General features: G+C 41.7%; 1 protein-coding gene across 1 annotated transcript in view; it reads right to left on the bottom strand.

Annotated features, from left to right (window-relative positions):
• cacna2d2a (calcium channel, voltage-dependent, alpha 2/delta subunit 2a) overlaps positions 1–21873 on the bottom strand; it is a 139083-nt gene that overhangs the window by 84218 nt on the left and 32992 nt on the right. Inside the window, exon 3 of the mRNA XM_041944403.1 lies at positions 17456–17572. Within this exon, the coding sequence (XP_041800337.1) occupies positions 17456–17572 (117 nt within the window). The remainder of the gene's footprint in view (positions 1–17455; positions 17573–21873) is intronic.

Below are 21873 nucleotides of genomic sequence, written 5' to 3'. Positions count from 1 at the left end.
GGTGTCATCGGAAATAGTAGTGCAGCAAGCAAGGTTTCAAAACAGAGCGAGGACAAAATGAGCCATGTCTCTTCAATATGTCATTATAGTGAACATAAACCATGATTACAGTAGCAGCATCAGATTTGGTAAATGATCAGCTGAAGGTATTTCTGTGCAGAGCCTCCATTCTGAGCCCATTTCAGTCCAGTTTTAGAGCAGGGCACATCACTGTAACTGCTGTTACTTTGGTCATAAATGACATTGTATCAGCTTCGGATAATAAAAAGAACCATGCAGCACTTTTTGTTGGTCTATCCAAAGGATTTGATACTGTAGACCACTGCCTGCTCTTGCAGAGGCTACATAATAACGGATTGAGTATCAATGCATATAATTGGTACAGGAACTACCTATCAGAGGCAACAATCTGTTAAAATGGGAGGCTGCTATTCAGTAACAAAGGATGTTCAACATAGTTTATCTTAGATTCAGTCTTTTTCACTTTTTCTATCAACAACACTACTTCATCTTGGTCAAACCGCCGTGCCCATCTGTACGCGGATGACACAGCGTTCTATCATGTTGCTGATTCTGTACATCTACCAAGCATTCTGCAATCTGCTCTAAAAGACCTAAGACTTGTACTACATTTTGATAAAATAAAGTTCATGCCATTTTCCATAGCCAGAACTGGAGAGAATAACTATCTTAATATTTCCACTACTTTTTTGGAGAGTTAGACAACATAAATATCTTGGCATCTGGCTGATGAAACTCACATTCAAATGTCACATAGATAATCTTGTGCGCTGACTCAGGCAAAAAGTTGTTTCTACAGAAACAAAACAATCTTTGCCACTTTTTGTAGGAGAAAGGTTGTCGAGGCAGTTTTCATGTCAGTCCTGAACTACGGTGATGTGATTTATGGACATGCATCCTCTTCAACCCTTGTGGACTACTGTGGACTGTCTATCACTCTGCCTTCAGAGTTATTAACAGTCCATGATGCACATCATTGTATTTTATATGATAAGGTTGCGTGGTCTCATCTTAAAGTCAGTGCACTTGTACCTTTTGGCCATTTTAGAAATTTGATATTTCCCAACCTCTATTTGCAATTGTTTTACATAATTGCGTTTTATTTTTTCATTTCAGTTATTCTAATTAATCTATAAAATTATCTATTTTAGAATATCTATATATAGGAAAGTTTTAGTGGCTTTTTCTTTTTTCTTTAATAACAGTGTTACCTTTCTCTGTTAGCATATCTCTCTGTTGTTGTAGTTTGTTTCCTTTTCCTTGTTTTTGTAATTGACTCAGTGTCAGTGTAAATGAGGGTCTCCCCTCAATGATCATGAGTATAAATATTGATTGAATGAATTAGACCTTTACACTGACACACCTACTGATGTCATGTGACAGAGAGGATGCGAGATGTTGGAAATTATATTAAATAAATAAATATACACAAGGCATAATCTCCACTGGGGATCACTTTTCAAAAATATTGATAAGCTCACATCGTTTGATTTCAGTTATTCCAGCGCTCAAAGCAGTTAAACACTACAAGCACATGAGTGCTTTCTGGAGTTTGGTTGCCCTGTGTTTTGGCTCTCAGGCAACAAAGAAGGTTCTACCCTACCCTGTGATTGGTGAATGGTTGAAGCTGCGGCCCCAAGACAGAAACTCCAGACAAGACTCAAGGCTAGAAAACTGCACTTTTTCCGGTACAAAATAAATAAAAATTTTATCTATATTTTATTTATCGTCAATATTTTCCTAAAAAGACACTAAGGCAGTATGGGGCAGTGCTCGTTGTAGTAAAGATACACAATATTTATTATAAAGAGGTATAAACAAAACTGACTTTAACTGGCAATAGTGTTAATACCGCACACATTGGGGGGTACATTTTATAAAACCTCTCAGCTCCACCCCCAACCTGTGAAACCAAACCTACACCCTTGAGTGTATGTCTATAATGTTCAGTGTTCAGTATTATAAACTGTACAGTATGGGGAGGGGGGTCAAATGGTAGAGGCTTATTGTGATAAGCTGAACCTTAGCTTGTAAGTTTGCAATCAATGATAGGGATTAATGTGTATCAAAGAGAAGAAAAAGAGCCAGGTTGCTTTTATCTGAGGTCGCTAAGATTACAGGAGCAAAGGACACACATGAAAAAGAGAGAGAGAGAGAAGAGAGAGACACGAGGAAAGGGAGAAAGACAGGAAAAGAGGTAAGAGAGTAGAATGGGAGAGAGAAGGGGGCGAGGGGGAAGAAGAGAGGGGGACAGAGTGAGATAATTATTATCGCAGAGGTGGTTTTCCAAGGTCAATATTTGAGATTCTCCTCAACTGTTTCTCTGAAGCATAACCCTCCCCACCACCCCCAACCCCACCCTTCAGTACCTCCTCTCTCCACCGCTGCCTCCAGGCAAACTCCTATCTTCCCTTCCCTTCTTCTCCCGTTGCAGCACCTTTTCCCTGTCACTCATTCAGCAGAGGAAGGCTGTGTCCCATCCCCCTGGTCACTGCCTCGAATGAGCCACAGATATAGCCGACAGCTGCCGTATGGCTTTTCAAACACGGGAGGAATTAAATGGGCGATAAACAAACAAACAGGCCTCCTTTCTGTGTATTCTGGGGAGCCACCTGTCAGTCAGCGAAGAAACAAGGTAACTGGGCATCAAACCACATCTCCCAGCCACTACTTCACTGGCCTGTAAGGAAAAACACCTGCCAATCATGAAAAGTGTTAGGTCATTATGCTATGACAGGCTGTCAAAGCTAAAGACAGTGGGGCAGAAGTCATGGATGAGGAAGAGGAGGAGGAGGACGACGAAGAAAAGGAGGGGCAATGGGCTGCAAAGGAGAGGCAGGTGAACCACAGTTTGACAGCGTGAACTAAAAACTCCTGAGGACTGGAGAGTCCACAAGAGATGCAGACACTTTTAGTAGAGGAGTCTTTCACTTGTCAAAAACAATAACGAGGCACACAAATGATGCTCCGACAGCTTTTGAACACTTTTGAGCGTTTGAGGATTTGAAGATCCTGAAACACTGAAACACCAGCTGGATGGTCTTTAGCTTCCTTAATGTGACGTATTTCCAGGTTAAAACAGTCTACTGCATGTGGATGGGATACAGTTAGGAGACGGATTTAAATCGAAGCCTTCAGATTTGATTGGCTCACTCCGAAGTGGGTGTGGCTTAGCAAATACATACATAGATCATAGTTTTTGCCACTGAGATCCAAGCACATGCCTCTGACCCATTATGTTTGTATAATTCCTCATGTACATATACAAAGAGATAACTAGATTAATTAATCTAGATTATTAACACAGAGTTACAGGATTAGAACCTGGAACACTATTTTTCATTTCATCGTCTGTAAGGAAATCCAAAGGTAGATTCATTATATCAATTCTGTGACGAGAACCTAAATTTAAACGAATATGAACTGAAACTATTGATTTGTGGGAAATCTGACTAGCAAGACACGCACGCACGCACACACGCACGCACGCACGCACGCACACACACACACACACACACAGCAAGTGTAAAGCAGTGCTGCTAGGGATGCTCTGGGCATTTGCCTCTGCAAATGTGCTCTAACACCAATAAAAGGCCTGTTTCTTTTTTTTGCATAACCACGATTGCAGTCCAATGCCACAACAGATATGAGACGATCCAACAGGCTAAGACAGACTCTGAACGGCTTCCACTTAAGAAACAAACACAGCAGAAGAGAAGTGACAGCACACCGCAAATGAATGCAAACTTGGGAGAAATGGAACGGAGAGAATAATTCAATCTGCAGCCACCTCCTCCAGTCAGCCAAGGAGAACTGAGCTGAGGGGAAGGCGAGGGGAGGGAGGAGGATGAGGAGGAGAGAGGGCTGAGGCGTGTGATGCCTTTCTCCCTGGGCAGGGCTAGGGTGGCAGGAGCCCAGATAAGCTGGGGCCGAGCAAAGATTAACTGCTTGCTCTGATGGAAGAGCAAAATAAAGGCAGGCCGACCTCTGATTCCCTTGGCCTCTCTGCATGAGTGTCCTTACTGGTGGGGACTGTGTACATTAACCATGATGAGAATGTTTAAACAACACCAGCTCAGGCAGAAACAAACTAATGTCATTCCTCCTGTGAGCAATACGAGCTGCATGACCTCTCATATCCTTTCAAACTCATCCCTTTTGTCTTTCACACTCAAACTTTTCATTTCCCGCAGTCCTACACTGCAATAATACTTAATAATGCTTATACAATAGCCTCGGTGGGCACACCTGCGGTTTCTCTGAAGATCTCTTGTCATTGTCTAAGCACAGACGTTACAATAAGACGGAGCTTTCCCGGTGAAACCAAGCTGTTCTGCATGATCCACAGCGGCCCAGTGAAGATGATTTTTTGGATCATTCTAGTGTGGTTGAGCTCAAGTGCTAAAGCTCTGTTAGCTCTGCAAAGAATGGATCTGTCCCATTACCCCAGGCTCTTTTTTTCTTCACTGCCACAGAAGAAAGCAACACTGGCTACTCAAGTAAGTTTTTAGGGATTTTTTTTATCTTTTGTATGGTGTATTTGTCAGTTGTAAACAGTACAACGTCTGTGAAGATTGTCGGTCATCCAGGTCATGGTTATCCAAGCAGGGTTAAATCAAGGGCAAATGGATGTCACTGTAGAAAATTGAAAACGTTTGGTCTCTCATGCAAAGGGCTTCTTTACTTCTAGCTAACTGGTGGGGGGGTCCCAGGTATTTAACCTCTGTGGGGTCATTGTCAAGGACTTTGATAGCTCTTGGGTCACATGGAGCCTATGACGTCAAGTGCAAATGACAGTTGTTGGAGTTGTCAGATGAGGTCAACCGTGAATGGTGGTTAAATCTCCTGGGAAGGGATGAAAGGATACCATTGTAGATGCCTCCTCTGCTGAGAGATGGATTCTCCATTTTTATGTATATGGCTACTCCTCTTTATAAAGCACAATACTACTTTTGACTTCAACATTTGGAATAGGCCCATAATGCAACAATTACAAAACCAATCCTCTACATTGTTGAAAATATTAACTAGCAGTGATCTGTGCAATCATCAAACCAAGTGCTCTTTGTCTTTGTCTCTGGGATGAAAAAATAGATCAAACAATGCTGCCAGTTACCCAAATACATACAGCAAACAGTATCTTCTCAAATTGACACAGTGTGTTTACACACACTTAAGTAACCAGGGTTACTACTGTAGGTTTCTGCATTTTCCTTCTTAAACAAGAAACCCAGTTTCTGTCATTAAGATATGGGATCAGAGAATCAAGATTAACACCTATTCATTTCTGATGGTGAAACAAAATTAATTTGGCCATGTGTATGCACATGTACACCGAGTGGTGTATGTTGATGACAAAGACATGAGGTGATACATCCTTATATCCAAATAATTACATCCAATGACAGACTAATGGCAGCCTGGTTTAAAAAGTATGATAGAATATAGATAAAACATACACATAACAGTAATTAGGGTACTGTATTGTACAAAAAGATATTCTCTAATCTCATGCCCTAACATGATTTCCCCCAGTAACTTGCTTTTTTGAGTGAACGCTAATGTAATAAATGATGTTCCTTCATTGGATGTAGGCTACTCTGCTGTGGGGCTGATACTCTCAAAAGAGTCAATTTTCCTTGTCACTCTGAATGCTCTGCAGAACAGAAAGAATACATTGTTAAATGTAATTTCTGTGGCCAAGATAAAAAAAATTATACATAAAATCTGTTTTGTTCATAGATTTACATAAATTTGGTGTTACTTCAAGTGTGCGTGTGCATGTGTGTCGCCGGTTATGTAAGAGCGCCATACTGTGAAAACAGCCCCTGTTCTTCCGATCAATGGCCTGTCAGGAACTAACAGCTCCTTTTCATGACACAAGCCCTTTATTTGCCTTGTCCATTCCACAAAGAAAGAAGAAAAGAAGGGGCTCGCTCAAGCAGAACCCAACTCTCCATCTCACTGGAATTAAAGCTTCCCAGGGTCAGAAGCAGGCTATGGATATCAGGCCAGCATTCAGATAGGGATTACTTACCTCACCACCAACAGCTACTTTCCCCACAAGCAACATCCGGCCTCCCACTCACGATCGTGTTAAAAGAAATACCCTTTCATCAAAAAACAGCACAAACACTTGTTATTGACCCCAAATAAACCCCGATTTATACAGGTAATGTGCTATTCCACTGCAACATAGATTTTTATGCAAAGAACCACTCAGGCAATTAAACAGATAATGCAAGATTAATTAAAAATGGAAGGCAAAAGAGCCTTATTTCTCCATCTCTGTGGTCTGTAGCCACAAAAGTTTGCACGTCAACTTCCTCCCATGGGAACCATTTCGCTATATGGCCTCTCAGCTGATGATGCTGATAAGAGGGAGCTGGCGGATAATCGCCGGGATGAAGAGGAGATAGCGGAGGTGGAGGGGTCTGATAGGGTGGAGGGCTGGGGGATCGGAGGTGGGCTGGAGTGTGCCCTGCTTAGAAGAGCGAACCATAATGACATTTTATAAAAAAATCATTTTGCCATTCTACAAAAGGGTCTCATTTGGTGAAGGAGATGACCACATTGTGCTGTTTTGTCATTGAAAATACAATTTTCTATTCCAACAAGGCACTATTTTTGCGCAGTGCTTATTTCATTTTTTTCACCACACAGCAGTATAACATATTTTATATTTGATTGCTGAGGCGTTTTTTCAAAAGCCCCTTAAATGATCTTTTTCAATTGTGCCCTCTAGGAGAGAAAACAACGAGCAGACAAGAGCACTGCCTTGCAATTGAAAAGAAAAAAAAAGAAACAACAAAAAAGAACGTCTGCGTTTTAGCACCGCTATTCCAGATTCAAGTGTCTCTATCCCATCTTTTCTCTTCCCTCTCTGCAGATGCAAAATCGCACATGGGAGACTAGAAATATATGTCTTATGCAGCTTGGAGAGACGGCTGCATAAAAGCACAAAGCAGTCATTTCTATTCATTTGTCTCTGCTGACGGGGAAATGAAGGAGTGAAGCAGATGCTATTGCTACGTGAACAAGTTGCTTAAACACAGAGAGCGTTTTTTTTCCTTTCAAAAAGAAGTTGGATAATTAGATGCTGAATCAAACCCCCCACCCCACTTCCTGCCTAGAACCCATATTGTCACTCAAATGAATGATTTTGTGTGAGGCAGGAACACGGCAAAAAAAAAAATTAATCTGTACACTGACATTTGTTTAGGAGAAAAAAAAAGGGAAAGCAGAGCATTCAAATGGGGCTGAAAATGGTACATTCAGAGCTAAAATAAATGTGTGCATTGAAGATGTGAAGAAAAGTGCTGGAGGCAGCGTGCTGCCGTGAAACAGATCAGGTTCTGACATTTTGTTGAATGTGAAATTCTGCCAAGGAGCAGTGGGTGGGATGTTGTGACCTTTATCAGTGGGAGTGACAGAATGACCCAATACTATAGATAGAATAATGGAGAGACAAAAAAATCTGTTTTTACAACACGATGCTGCGACCCATCCCTGCGCGCATGTGTGTATGTGTGTATGTGTGTGTGTGTTTGCAATGACCTCCCACTCTGTTTGTGTGTACCGGTGTGTGTGTGTGTGTGTGTGTGTGTGTGTGTGTGTGAGCATGAGCATTGCTGACCTTCTCACACATCTGTAGTGGGCAGAAGCAACGTGATGCTACAGCAGGTGTTTGTGTACAGGTGACTTCTCCTTTGAAGGTTAAACAGGCGATGCTTCAGCAAATTCTCTCAAGGCTTCGAAGAAGTTAGTCAGCCATACGTTGAAAGAGGTAAGTGCGTCCATTCATATATGTGTTGGTGTGTGGTGTGTGTGTGTGTCTGTGTCTGTGTGTCTCTGTGTTATAGTCTGTGTCTGTGTGTGTTTGAAGTGTAATGGCTTTGCTGCAGGTTGTAACAGATGGTTGCTAATGGAAGTTCATAGATCTGAATGACAGCGGCCAGGGGACTGGGGAGGAGATTATTTGAGGGGATGTGCGATTCAGTGCGTGTGTGTGTGTGTGTGTGTGTGTGTGTGTGTGTGTGTGTGTGTCTGCCTCTGTGAACACATGCACAATTAGTGTGTGTATGCCTAAGAAAGTAGACCAACTGATGTTTCTTGTCCTTGGGTAAAAGAAGATAAATGTTAAACAGAAGTTTGTAGCCAAATTAGAGGTGTAGCTGTAGGGAACAATATCTATCTGCCTGTCAGTACACCTCTTTGGTCCAGACTAAAATATCTCAACAACTATGAAATGAATTGTCAGGATTTTTTTTAGTGTTAATCATAGTCCCCAGAGGAGGAAGCCTGCTGACTTTGGTGCTCCCCTGACTTTTCATCTAGCATCACCAGCAGGCCAAAGCTCATTTATCCAGTGAAATATCTCAACATGTACTTGATGAAAACTTGTGCAGACATTGAGGGTTCCCATCATGTAGCCTAATAACTTCAGTGATCCCTGACTTTTCCCTCTAGTGCCTTGAGGTTGACACATGTGGTTCCAAGTGAAGAGCTTGTGACACCTACCGGGTCACCATAAAATTGGTAAAGACATTAAAATTCCCCTCAGGATGAACTGCAAAATCATGAATCATTCAGCTAGCACCATCATCGGGTTAAAATCTTGATTTGTTCAATACATGGTTTTATGACTAATACTCCCATAACTAATGCCAGTTAGCTGAGAATGTTAGCATCCTGCAGTTAGCATTTATCTCAAAGCACTGCTGTGCCTGGTGCAGTCTAACACAACCACTTGTGTGGCTGTAGACTCTCGTTTCACTAGGTCTCCTGCTATGTCATACTATTTTTTTATACATTAAAAGCATATATGAGAATAAAAAGTCCATTGTCAGTTTGATAGTTGATGTTTGTCTAACTGAACTGGATGGTAAAGTGAAGTCAAACCGGCACTGTCATTTCTGCCGACATTCTCGAGTAGTTCTCAAGAGAGAAACCTGATAGAGCAATTACTTTGTATCATTTGCGGACACAATAAAATAGCAGATTAAGACTGACGATATAAAAACAGACAACAAAGAAAGTCCTTCTGCTATGTCTGTTGCATTTCAATAATCATCAGGTGTAATGAAAACTCTGCAGAGACATTTCAAACGTCAAACATTGTCATCTGCTACAACATTGCATCTGATTTTTGAATTTTCAAATATTTTGCCAGGAGCCTAAAGGCAAACGTATAATATACCATGAATAGTGTATGTCCACAGGTAGGTGATGGATTCTCTGAACGAAGCTGACAGAAATTTGAAATGCTTTTGCCAATCAGTGCACACTGCAAAGTTGTTAAGTTTTCTCGTCTATTTTTACCCAAGTAGAGCTCGGCCTACTTCCCCTGTTCTTCCCTGATGGGACCTGAGAGTTATAACTGCCTCTCCAAAGGCCTACAGGAAATGGAAAACCAAATTACTTTGTTAGGTTTTCACCGTGGTGGTGGTGGTGGTGGGAGGGCTGGGGTTGTAATATGTAGCTATGTCTTCTACAACAGCATATACAAAATGTTCCACGCATGTTATAGTTCTGACTGGTGATTGGGTTCATTAGTTATTCAAACCATCTGACCTCCCCACAGCAGTGCTCAGACACACTCATTATGAGACCCTTGTAATTCATTAAGCTCCCTAAATGAACACAAGCCATACAGACGGGTGCACGCTATTACTGAAAGGCATTGCTATGCCTCGGGGAGGTTAATAGTAAGTGTGTGGATCAAGTTTTAATGCTATGATGAGGGCAAGGTTGGCCGTTTGATATATTTAGTGTCCATGCAGATTTTCTGGAACATTAAGTCCTTATAGTGAAGTAAAGTAACCAAATCAGTAAATAATACACATATACCTGTAATAAAATAAACTTCTAGGCAAAAAGACTGCTTTAGCACTGACGGTAATGATGATAATAGCATACACTTCCACATATTCTTGCAAAAATTAACATCAATGGCACCCCAGACTTAGGTGTGAGGGGAGCGAGGCTGCAGGGAAATCTCGCTCCCTCTCAAAGTGAGAGACAACTCCTTCATTTGTCATCGCTTCACGCCAACAGGAGGGACATAATCACTTGCTGCCGGTGGTGTAATTCATCGTGTGCACACCAGCTGCTGCCGTGCTGCTGTTGCTGCTGGGAATGACAGAAACTTAGAATTCAAGTGATTTAGAAAGCTTGGCAATATTTTTAAAGATCTCCTTTAAAGTACGCATGCGGTATTTGTTGATTTACTGGCACAGCAGGCAACATACGACACAGCACAGCACTGGTTAACTGACTGAAAAGAATGGCATTAAAATCAGTAACCAGGCCCACATTAGACGAAGACTTCGCTTCACTAATCCTCCAGCTCTAGTACACTCCACCACTGAGGGCCAATCCAGATCCGAGTGACATCGCTCACTACTCACAACAGCTTCACAGTGCTGTGATGGCAGGAGCCTCACTTTTAGGGCTGGGGGCCCTTTAAAAGAAAGAGGGCTAAATTTAGCTGTTATAAATTGGTTATTTGTGCCGGATGCCTGTTCAATTAAAGCCAGTCACTGAGGCGTCTGAGATCTTGCTGGGATGACGACTCAAGTCATCAACCATACACTCCAAGGAGATGGTTACATTCCCAGTGTTACCGCAAGTGACAATAATTACACTGTTGTTTCTTGTTGTTTTTTGGCCAACCATTAAAACATACGTGTATGAAGAATGACTGCATTTCTCTGATGAAGAGGAAAATGCAGGAAATGCATGGTCTTCATCCTAATAAATATGCATCTGAGCACAAAGGGTGTGAACACCTTCACCTCCTCATCTTGGATTTTTTTTTTGCAAGCCAGCACCTCATCAAACGGGTGTGCGCTTTCACCCCTCTTCTTCAAAGTTACATTCCCCTTGTGGAAACAGTGAGCGAACTCAAAAAGAAGCTACTTCACAGTGCGCAGCCATTCCTCCAGTGTTCACGAGGGTTGTATACTCTGTGACAAGTTTTCTGACCACTGATGAAGCTGGTACAGCTCTGGGGTGGTCACTCAGAGATCAAAACAATTAGAGGCGTAAACTGATGGCTGTTGAGTTACAAAAACACATAATCGTGATGAGGGTTTTTTTTCCATAAAAAATATTATTTTGCTTTGTTCTCTGTCATAGCAAAGCATCAAAGCTGTCAGAATGACTGACTCGAAAATGAGGCCGCGAGGAAGTAAAGTAAGTGCATGACCGACAGCCTGCTGCAGTTTGATAACTGTTCAATGTCAGCTCCAATTCCCTCAGTTTCTACTGGGTGTTTTCAGATGTCATCTGGCAGGTGAGCTCAGTGTGAACAGGTCGCAAACTTCACAGGTGAGTAGATCCAAATGTTCACACCTGTGCCGACGCACGTGCTCAAACCCTTTCAGCATGCATGTCGGCTGTGCGTGTCACGCGCGGGAGTCTGTCTCTGTGAATTATTAATGGATGTAACGTGATGACAGATGACTCGGAGCGGCCCGCCCCTCCCCATCCCTGACCCGGCTGTGTCGTCTTGGTTTCCACGGTCAGGAGGAGACGGAGGCCCACGCAGTCTGATTGATTAATTCTGTCAAGCACACTTTTGCTGTCCCTGCACAGTGTCCGGTCCGAGCTCTCCTGCAATCTCTCACAATCACTATCAGCATGACTGCAAAGTCACAGGACATCTCCGTCATTCCCGAAACAGAGCCCGCCCACCATCCACCGCTTTCTTCAATTCACTTTATGTTGTTTTCCAATCAAACAGGCCTCCCTGTCACGTCCCATTTGTATTTTTAAAGTTCTCTTACTTCCAAACAGCACATCACCAACCCAGGTTTGTTTTCTGTAACTACAGGGGAAGCTCAGTTTACTGGAAAAGCTAACCTGTAAACTCAAATTCTTTTTTCTAATTATCACCTTCACGAATCGATGGGCAAGTTGTTGGGCTCACAGGAAGAAAATTTTAGTATATCGCCTAATCCTATTTTGCTGTGTATACTTCCACACTTAAATAATGAATGGTCTAAATTGTAAAGGTATTGAATCAAATTGCTTATAGTATGTCTTCAACGACCAACAGATGAAGGGACAGACAGAGGCAGAGATTATACTGGGCTAGTATTGGCAATGTTGTTTCAAGAGAGACAATATTAAAAGATAAACGTTTGGCTACTGCTGCATAGTACATTTTAAGAAGACGCTGCTGGACCAGGTATAAATACACCTCATGTGTAAACATCCCAGGTGCAACTACACTACCTGTCAGTTGCACTTCTAGTCTAAAGATATTTGCTGCACATCTGCTGTCGCTGTGTTGCAAACAAACCTCAGAGTGAATCATATCTATTTATATGGGTCAATCTTTTTTTTTCCATAACGGTGGAGTGAACCGCAGATCTCAGCACGCACACTTGTTCAACTAAAAGGCCTCAGTGAGAACAGTGTTTCTTCCTTTCCATTGCATCTGTACGCCTGCTGCTAACCTTTCCTCACTAACTTGTGTTGCTTGTCAGTACATTTCCTTGGCTGCACTTTGTAAGAATATTAAACCAGGCCTCATTCCTCCAAACTCCTGCTTCATGTCCATGGTTTCACCCTGCAACCATTGCAATAACCAACCCAGTAGAGTGCTGGGTGTGTATCCATCAGGCAGCGAGCAGCCCAGAGGCAGCCATCCTTCAGCCTGTAAGTGGTATTGGGATAGTATTGAGATCTGTGTAATTGGATTAGACCAACCTTAGTCCCCTCTCTATTTCACTAGTCCCTTCTGTGAAATCATAACTTAAGAGCTTTGACAATGGTAGTTTTGCTGTGCAGCAGCTGATGGGAATGTAACATGATCTCTGTCTGTAGCTTGTGGCCTCATCTTTCCTCCCCGAGGCTGGAAAATCCCAGCAGCGGTCTGACTGACAGCTCGACTCTGCCTGGCTTTGACTGACAGCGTACAGGATGCTGTGCAGTCTCTGATGGTTCTGAGGGGCCCAACTGATCTTGGGCCTCTGTGGCGATCATATGGAGCAACACAAAGAGGAGCACAGGAAGGTATGAGGGCTCAGATCAGTCCGGGAGGTCCATCACACCTGTTTGGCTTTATACACATGACAGGTTACATGGAGGGCTGTGTTCTCTCTGGCTGCTCTGGGTTAAAAGGCCTGTCAGACAGACACTCTTGTAGCATCTCTCAGGTGTGAGCCAGTTGCTCTGATAACACACACACACACACACACACACACACACACACAGGAAGACACAATGAAAGTACAAAGAAGTACATACAGACTAGCGCATGTGATGCGCATATGTAAACACTCACTCACTGAACAGCATGTTGCAACCTCTCAGCTACCATAATCTCAGATAATGAAACAACAGAGCTGGTACCAGTATATATCCCAGATATTTTCTTATTACAGAAGTAAAAGTTGAGAATGCTTTATTTTACAGCAGCCTAATTTCCTAACAATTTCCTACATAGTTTAGTAGAAAACTAGATAACTGCATAATATGCAATTAGTGAATATTAATTTATTATGCATTCATGACTGTAAACATTATTCTCCATATATGCTGATCTGTATCCTTGCTTATTGACAAATTCCGCATTTGCACATTCTGCTGATCTGCTGTGGGCTGACTAAAAGATTGGAATAAATTGATTAGGAACACTCTCTAGAAAAGTGTCTATTTTCCTTGTCATCAATTCCCTGGCATATTTTATTTTATTCCAGGAAACTTCTCGGAAATCATTATGATATTATCTAAAAATTATGGAAAATAAACTTTTACCAATAAGTCCTCTAAAAAAACAAACTGTCAAGAGGGTATGACCTGAAGAAGATCACCGTTTCACTTCCTGCTTGGATGTGCCTTGAGGAAAAGATGCGTATAATGGAACTTGCATAGAACAGAAAACATCAACACGCAGAAAGCCTGGGGGATACGCAGTGACTTGATCGGCTGCAAAGTCAGCTCATCTCCCCTCAAATAAAAAATGGGCCCAGGTGTCAGCTACAATTCACAGGGCCGCTGCAACAAGCCAAAATTTTAAACATCAGAGGAAGCTTTCCTGAGTCATATTTCAACCTGCCTCAGAAAACAAAGAGATTTATAAAGTGTCCAGTGGCAACATGCAAACCTGTCAGCCTACTGGGGTTTGTGTTACATTTTAATTTTGGCACCAACCGTAGAATCAGATCATTGTTTGAGAAGACGGCTGAAGCCAGAGGCAAGAAAAGAGGAGCAGACAGGAACATGGAGTGGAGGAGATTAAGAAAAGGGAGGGAGGGGGGGGGCTTTTGACAAAAAGTTAAGTAAGCTTATGCGGTTTCTACTTTTAGGAGTGAGGGGAACATTAAGTTCACTGCACTCTGCATTCAATTTCATAGATAGATGCCTATTTCAATAGTGGCTGTATGTAAGCAAGTATACATGACTGTATTAGTTGGCATAAAATCCAAATGTGGATGCTGCAGCTGAAATGCAGGATTAAAAAAAAAAAAAAAGACTCTTTTCCAACTGTTGTACGCCACAAACTGTATCTCGTTCACTGCGGTAATAACCCCAGCTACACTGTGAGCCCAGGCAGGTAAATAAATTAACACTAACCTGCTGGATTTGTGCTTTTTTCCCCACCCCTTTCCGGACTATACAAGCGCAGCATTTAAATGATTAAAGTGTGCTGCTAATTTAGGAATTAAGGCTAAAGCAACTAAATCCAGACCACTGACGAATGTTTCCCTCCCCACTTTATATCAGTAACTGAGTATTTAGAGTCAATGTGTATTTTCTCATTAGTAACATAAACATGAATTACAACGAATCACCCCAAGCAGTATTTAAATAGGTTCCAGAAGAATAATTTCTTCTTGCATGCCTGCGCACACGCACACCTACACAATCACAGACACACACACACACAACCTTTTTTTTTTTTTTAATGTTTGGCAGGGAATATTTGGGACTAAATAACCATTACAGGGGGTAGAAACAGGCTGGAATATAAAACGCCGTCAATACTGTGCTGAGCCGAGTTTGAGACCTTCTTATCTACAGACTGCATTAAGACATGGCTTTCACTTTTCTCCCTGTATGAATAATAAGTCCACATGAATTTCTTCCGCCTACAGTCTTGAATTTTTTTAGTTTTAGTGGGAAAAAATAAATCCTAACCTAACTAAATGTAACACATGAACTTGTTGCATACTTTTGTTATGGTTTGTATTTTATAATGACATAATGACTCCTCATTTCTTTGCTCTGCTCGTTCCCTTTTGCAATTTTATCATCTGACTCTCGATTCCTCTCCTGTCTGCTGTCCTCTTTGAAATTTTTCCCCAAACTCTTCCTCTGCCTCCACCCCCCCGACCCCTTCTGCTGCCTCTCTCCTTCCCTCCCGCTTGCTGCTCATTTTTAAATCTATGAATTTCTGAACATCATTTTCTTGATTTTTCCACGCCCCAGGGAGACATTCTCATTCCAGCCCTTCTCTTTTTTCACCTCATTTCCTCCCTCCTGAGTGAATCTCCCAGACAGGATGTGAGGTGACAGTGTGGCCCGTGGAGGTTGAGGGAGGGGGGGCGGGCAGTGGGGCTGTGGTGTGTGTATGTGTGTGTGTGTGTGTGTGTGTGTTTGAGGGTAGTGGAGGGGGTGAAGGTGAGGGTATTGTACGGCCTCCCTCTCATCCAAAAAACGGGGGTGGAGGGTCAGTGCCATTCCAAATCCAATCCTACACATGAGCACAGGAGACGCGCAGTAACGCCTTCTTCCCTTTTAGGATCCAAGCTGTAGAATTAACCGTCCCTTTGAGAGACTTCTGCTCCTTGGCATGAATGTGCCTCATCCCGCAAGACCTCATGCTCTTAAAAGATATACACTCCTGTCCCATAAGGCTTCAGCTGCGTTGTGACCATATCTGGGCAGAAACAGAGGGACAGTCTCTCATTTGCCCCATCCTTAAATAAGGTGCAAGTAAGGTGCTGTGAGGCTAAAATTCTACCTTGCACATACTCAACACATACCGATGAGACCATTATACACAAAAACATGACTGCATAGCTGTTCTAATTTGGAATGTCTTAAAAACACATTGCAGCCTCAACAATTTCAGTGTATGTGTTTAGCTCATGCATGATCACAGTGATTAAAATAAATCACTGCTTGAGTGTACATGTGTGCGTAGCTGTACGTGTATATGTGGGTGGATATAATGAGAATCACCAAACTGATTAAAGGGAGAGTCTCACCGCCATTGTGGGGAAAAAAAAGAACAAATTTAGCTTTAAATGGCAATGACTACAAATTCTAATCAGGTAATTTGGGAATTATATGCTCTCATCATGTCCTGTCATATTAAATGTGAAGATGATTTGAACAAAACTTACTTACGCTTTGTTAGTCTACTAAACAGTTTGATTTTAAAATACACATCTCGAGGATTAGCACAAATGCTATTTTACTTTATCTCTGGCTTTTAAAAATTAAAAATTAATTGTGTATACTTTTCTCATTTCCCTCCTTGTCACTCATCTTCCCTGCCTCTGCCCCCCCCTCCCCTCTCCTCTCCGCTGAGGGGTTAGAGGTTCCCCACTGTGAGAGCAAAACAAATTTCTTACTAATCACAGGACTGTCTGAGCATAACAGTGGTAATAATTATATCCCAAATGCAGGACATTGAAATGATAACCTCTCAAATAACCCATCTTCTCATGCACCACCCAAACTATCTTTCAGAATGTCCGCCCATATTAAACAGACACACACACACGCACACACATTTAAAAAAAACCCTCAAAACCAGCACTGGGTTAAAAAAAATGATAAAGATGATTATCTCTATTTTTTGTCATGGACAAAATATAATCGGCTTAAAATTGTATTTCAACTATAAAGAGGAATTACGCTGCTTTCAACAAGAGTTCAAAATGAAGGAAAAAAGTTGATCTCCTTCCATCACCCAATTGTGTGTCCGTATGCAAAGAAGGTTATACTGAGTGGTGAAAGACAGGAGGACTGCAAAATAAAAGCTATGAGAGCGTGTAGAAAATCATCAGATAAAGTGCAAGTTCAATTATAGATGATGAGGCTGCTGACAAAAAAAATGTGCCTGCCATTTGTTTGGTGTTATTTTGATTATTTATGGTCTCAGACAAAACTCGTCTTGTATAATATATGCCAGAGACCTCAAGGAACACTGGCAATTTAGTCCAAAAGCGGAAGAGTTTGGAAAACATTTTTTTGAGAAGCTGAGGAAAAAAAAATGCACCAAATCAGAGCTCAGACAATTTAATGACAGAGGTGTTTGTTATTTGTATTAAAATGTCAGGCGCCGCATTTCATATATCTTGTCATAAAACACAAGGTCAAACAATCCACCATGTATGTGTGCACCTGTGCACTTAGTTACAGTGTGTGTTTGTACACATGTTTTATTATATATGCAGCATCATCCTCTTACCTCCAGGGCTTTCCTCTTACTGTTCAGCAGCTTGGAGATGTCCCGTGCCACTCTCTCCACCAAGTCCTTGGGGTTGTTTCTCTTGATTTCAAACTGGCTCTTCTTCTCATTATAAATCTGCAGATGGAGAACACAGAGAAACAAAGATCAGGTTACCCGAGCCATTAGTTTAATTAAGAAGATCACAGAGGAGCTGTTTGCTTATTCTCAAGGTAGCACACAAGATGGTAAACATTTACTGTAGAGCAGGCAGTATGCAGCCTGCCATTATACCCATAAGCCTCAGCACTGTAGCAGAATTAAACACAGAACACAACCCTAATGGCAAAGCACTTAGCTAGCCAGCTGCAGTCTGGCAGTCGGGATCAAATTAAATAAATGCAAACTCAAGCAGATCCTCACTGCTGGGTGAACACCTTGCATCTCCACATTGTTACTCCTTTGGAAGTAAAACAAACAGCCTTATTTACAGCTTGGCGACAAGACACTGTACTTGTTACTTAATACAATGGGTTACTGAAGACTACCCTAAACCAAACAGACAGTAAAACTTTTTCAACCAAGGGACCATAATCCCAAAGTTGAAGTGCAAGTAAGAATTACAACCTTTTCAATCAGAAACAGCCACTTACAAAGTGCTCTTACTGGGGCGTTACCAGAATAAAATCAAGCAAAACCCATTTAACAGACACAGACTTTGCAAACCACAAAAAATATGTAAGAGAAATGGGTTTTGGATGCCAGAAGGGATGGGGATGTTTGGAAAGGTTGGTCATCCACAGGCAGGACGACAGATGCTTGGACCGCTGACAGAGGAAGGTACTTGGAAGATTAGTCCGCTCCCCCTGGAAGAATTGTGAAGGCTGACTCAGCGGCCCAGGCTCTCTATAGGATCTGTAGTCTACAACGGAGCACCACCTGAGGGATTACCACTTATCCTGCTGCCCTAAGACACTGCGAGACCCACTTTCACACACAAAACCATTTTGTATAGTTCTTCTGTAGAAAACCTGTTGTTGAATATTTTAAAGCAATTAATGTCTTTTTAAATCTTCAATGCGGGGCTGAAATGCTGCATTTGCTCTGCATTGGTTGTCTGTCTAGGTAATTACCCTTAGTTTGAGGTTGTATAAACTCGCTTCTGCAATCAATCATTTACTCAAGTAATTATACACACATTTTATTTAACCTTTCATAATGCATGGAAAGCTTCAGGTGAGTGTGAGTGAGCAGCAAATCATAACTAAGTAATTATTTTCTATTTATCTATATTGTAAAATGCATTTTCCTGGTTAAATATTGAAACCTAAAGATAAGCACAGAAAATGCAAAAATGCACGTTCATTAACAGGCTTTAAATCTAAAAATAATATTAATTACAATAATAAAACAAGGGATTTGGAGATTTGCTTGTCTGCTGCTATTCTACAAAGTATCTCTGATGTATGGGACTCTTTCAGAACAGCTCACCAGTATCTGAAAAGCAAGCAAGGTCAGGTAACAGTTAAATCCCTGTGTCGTGTCGGAAGATTTAAGTAATTAATGATGGTATCCATGCTGTGCCAGCTGTGCGTAACATTACGTATGGTTCTGAAGAGTTACGAGTTCAAAACCATATGTAAAAGTCTGTCCTGAGTGAAAAAACGTGAAAAATTAATGCGTTGAGTCAAAAGTCAGGTCATTTTAGCTCCTTGTTGTGTGCCCCGACAGTGTTTGCCTGTACTGCTCAACAGCCAGCTCTGAGAGGATTTGATTAGCCTACTGGTCAGCTCGCAAGTCTTGCAGTATATCAACATGTCAGGCCAGGTCGGGTCCGGAATTGATTTTGAGATCATTGCAGGTAACAGGTCGGTTCCAGTGTTAAGGAGCCAGAAATGTGCAGGACTCTGGACAGGAAATGAAAAATGTCTTTCCATTTTGCAAATCTGCTAAAATGTTTTTAACATCGCTTGTCTTTTTTTTCTGCATGTACGTATAGAGGAGGAAAAATTGTCTGTGTTAATATGTAGATGATGTTTACAATTATTAAGTACCAACCACAGCACAGGACCAACCAAACTGTCTATTTTGCATGAAGTAGTTAATGATGGAGACCGGTTGATGTCAAGATGCTCTGGTGGGAGGATATTTAGTCGTGTCATTACAACCCTGAATCCAAAAAAAGACTACTGTTTACATATATTCAATAGAACAGTACAAGTACGTGAACACTTTGTGAAACTGTTATCAGTGTTAGACAGCATCCCAACTTTCTTGAAATCAGTACTGAAAAAACACAGATTTAGCTCATGAAGGAGTCGAGGAGTCCAACATTATCTAGCAAAACACATATGTAAAACCGTGTCATCTGCACGGCAATGAAAACTAATGTCATGCATGATGATGCTTACTGAGCCTTACAGCACGACACACACAGAAAATAACTCTGTAACGAGAAACTGCCCTGAGACCAGATACAATCACAATTTGTGAGCAAGGCTGTAACGCGTCTCCGGGAAAAAGGTATAATGGTCAGCCTTAGCAAATACAGAGAGCTTTTCTTTTCTTTTTTTCTTTTCTGAAACTGTCGACAGTTTAACAGCTTCACACTTTCTATAAGCGTACATGACATGTCGTTCTGGAATATGCCGTTTTGTTTAAATGTTGAGGAGAAATGGTTCATTTTGTTTGTCCCATACTGCCTGATGTGGCTAGTTGGTTTTCATTTCATTTCATTTCAACCTGACGTGACCATTTCCATTCCAGCAATTGGAAGGGTCCTGAAGTATGCAAGTATGACTTTACAGAGACCCCCGCTAGCAAATGAGGACAGAGTCTGCAGTGAGATAAAGCAAAACTGACTATCTGCATCCACTGTTTTATTGGTCTATTGTGAGCTTAATTACAACAACAGCCACAATCTATCTGTGCAATAATGCTTTCTTATTTGTGATTAAACAACCAGGAAAGCTTGAGACACACTATACTTTTTTTTTTTTTAAATCCAATGTGTCCTCCAGTCACTGAATGACTGCACACAGACTGCACAATCTGACAACAAAGTACCAGCACCAGATCATAGACCCCAGATCATGAAAAAACAAACATGGAGGCTGGCAGAAGCATTTAATTACCTGAGCTTGTGTGCAAATTATTATGCACTGGTAACAAAGAAAATGATAGATGGGAAAAAAACAGGTGAAGCGTGGTCTGTACATTTAGCAAAACAAAGTGGAGGCAGGTATTGCCTGCCAGTCTCCTGCGACACCACTGCTATTTGTGGGCAGATCAGTTGGCTCTGTTCACAATGAGCAAGTCATTGTTAGTGTTTATTATGTGATTAAGGTTATGAAGCAATTAACAAGGCTATTGTGGCCTTAGCTTTCTGTGACTCCTGGGGTGTTTGAGATTCAATTGGTGAGCCCCACACACTGCAGCACACATCAGTTAGATCAACCATGATTAAAATCAGCACATCGTCTGATTCTGAAGTCTCATGATTGAACGTTTACAGAGCAAACAATCTCATATTTCTTTGAAAACTGCCAGAGAGGGGATCTCTTGGTCTGTTATGAAATATTGTGTCTGTGGGATTGATGTGTTGATGTGCAGCAATTAGGAAAGGAAAACACTGGCGTCCATATGATCCGTCTCTGTCGAGCTGAAAGCTGGGCAGGCAGCCAGAGGCCGTTTCCTTCCACTGGCCCACTGAGTAGACAAACCTGGTCCCAGAAGCTCGGACCATGCCAGCCAAGCACTCTGAAGAGATTGCCTGGTGTCTTATTTTGGCCGCCCTCTGAGGGATCAGGGATCCTGCTTAGTTTCAAACAACACTTAAAACCACTTCTCAAAGTGAAATGTGAAGGTGAAATCTGCATACTTGTACAAAAAAAAAAAAAAAAAAAAACTTTTTAAACGTGTTTTGATGGGTAAAACAGGTGCTTCAGTTCTTTCAGTTGTGTTTCTTTCATTTTGGGCTTCAGCTGCTCATCCTGAAAAAGTCATTAGTCTGCACTTCAACAGTCCATGCAAGCACAAACACTCACGCACACAAGAATTATTAGTCGTTACCCCTCAGGTCTCAACGGGACTGTCCTCACACCTGACACCTATAACCACGTGAGTATTTACACACATGAACATGCACACACTTGCGCACACACACTCAGTGACACACCATTTCAGAAGGCTTTTTGTCAAGGTGGAAGAAGCTATTAATGGAATCTTATTAAACCATAAAACAAGAGCGAAGTTTTCTCCGCTCCATTGACAGACTACAAACCCCTGACTCTTTTAAGCAATGCATTTTTCAAGTCGATTTAAAAACCATGTCAAATTTGTTTTTGAATCAATATTCATTCCCTTAATGTGTGGTAGTGCTCTTTGGGTCTGCCTCTCTCTGGAAGATTCATGGCAGTCTCTGGGACATTACAGGCAGA

The sequence above is a fragment of the Chelmon rostratus genome, chromosome 2 (genome assembly GCF_017976325.1).
Source record: "Chelmon rostratus isolate fCheRos1 chromosome 2, fCheRos1.pri, whole genome shotgun sequence".
NCBI lineage: Eukaryota > Metazoa > Chordata > Actinopteri > Chaetodontiformes > Chaetodontidae > Chelmon > Chelmon rostratus.
The sequence above is the reverse complement of the archived record's forward strand: the minus strand, read 5'-3'. Positions and strand labels throughout refer to the sequence as shown.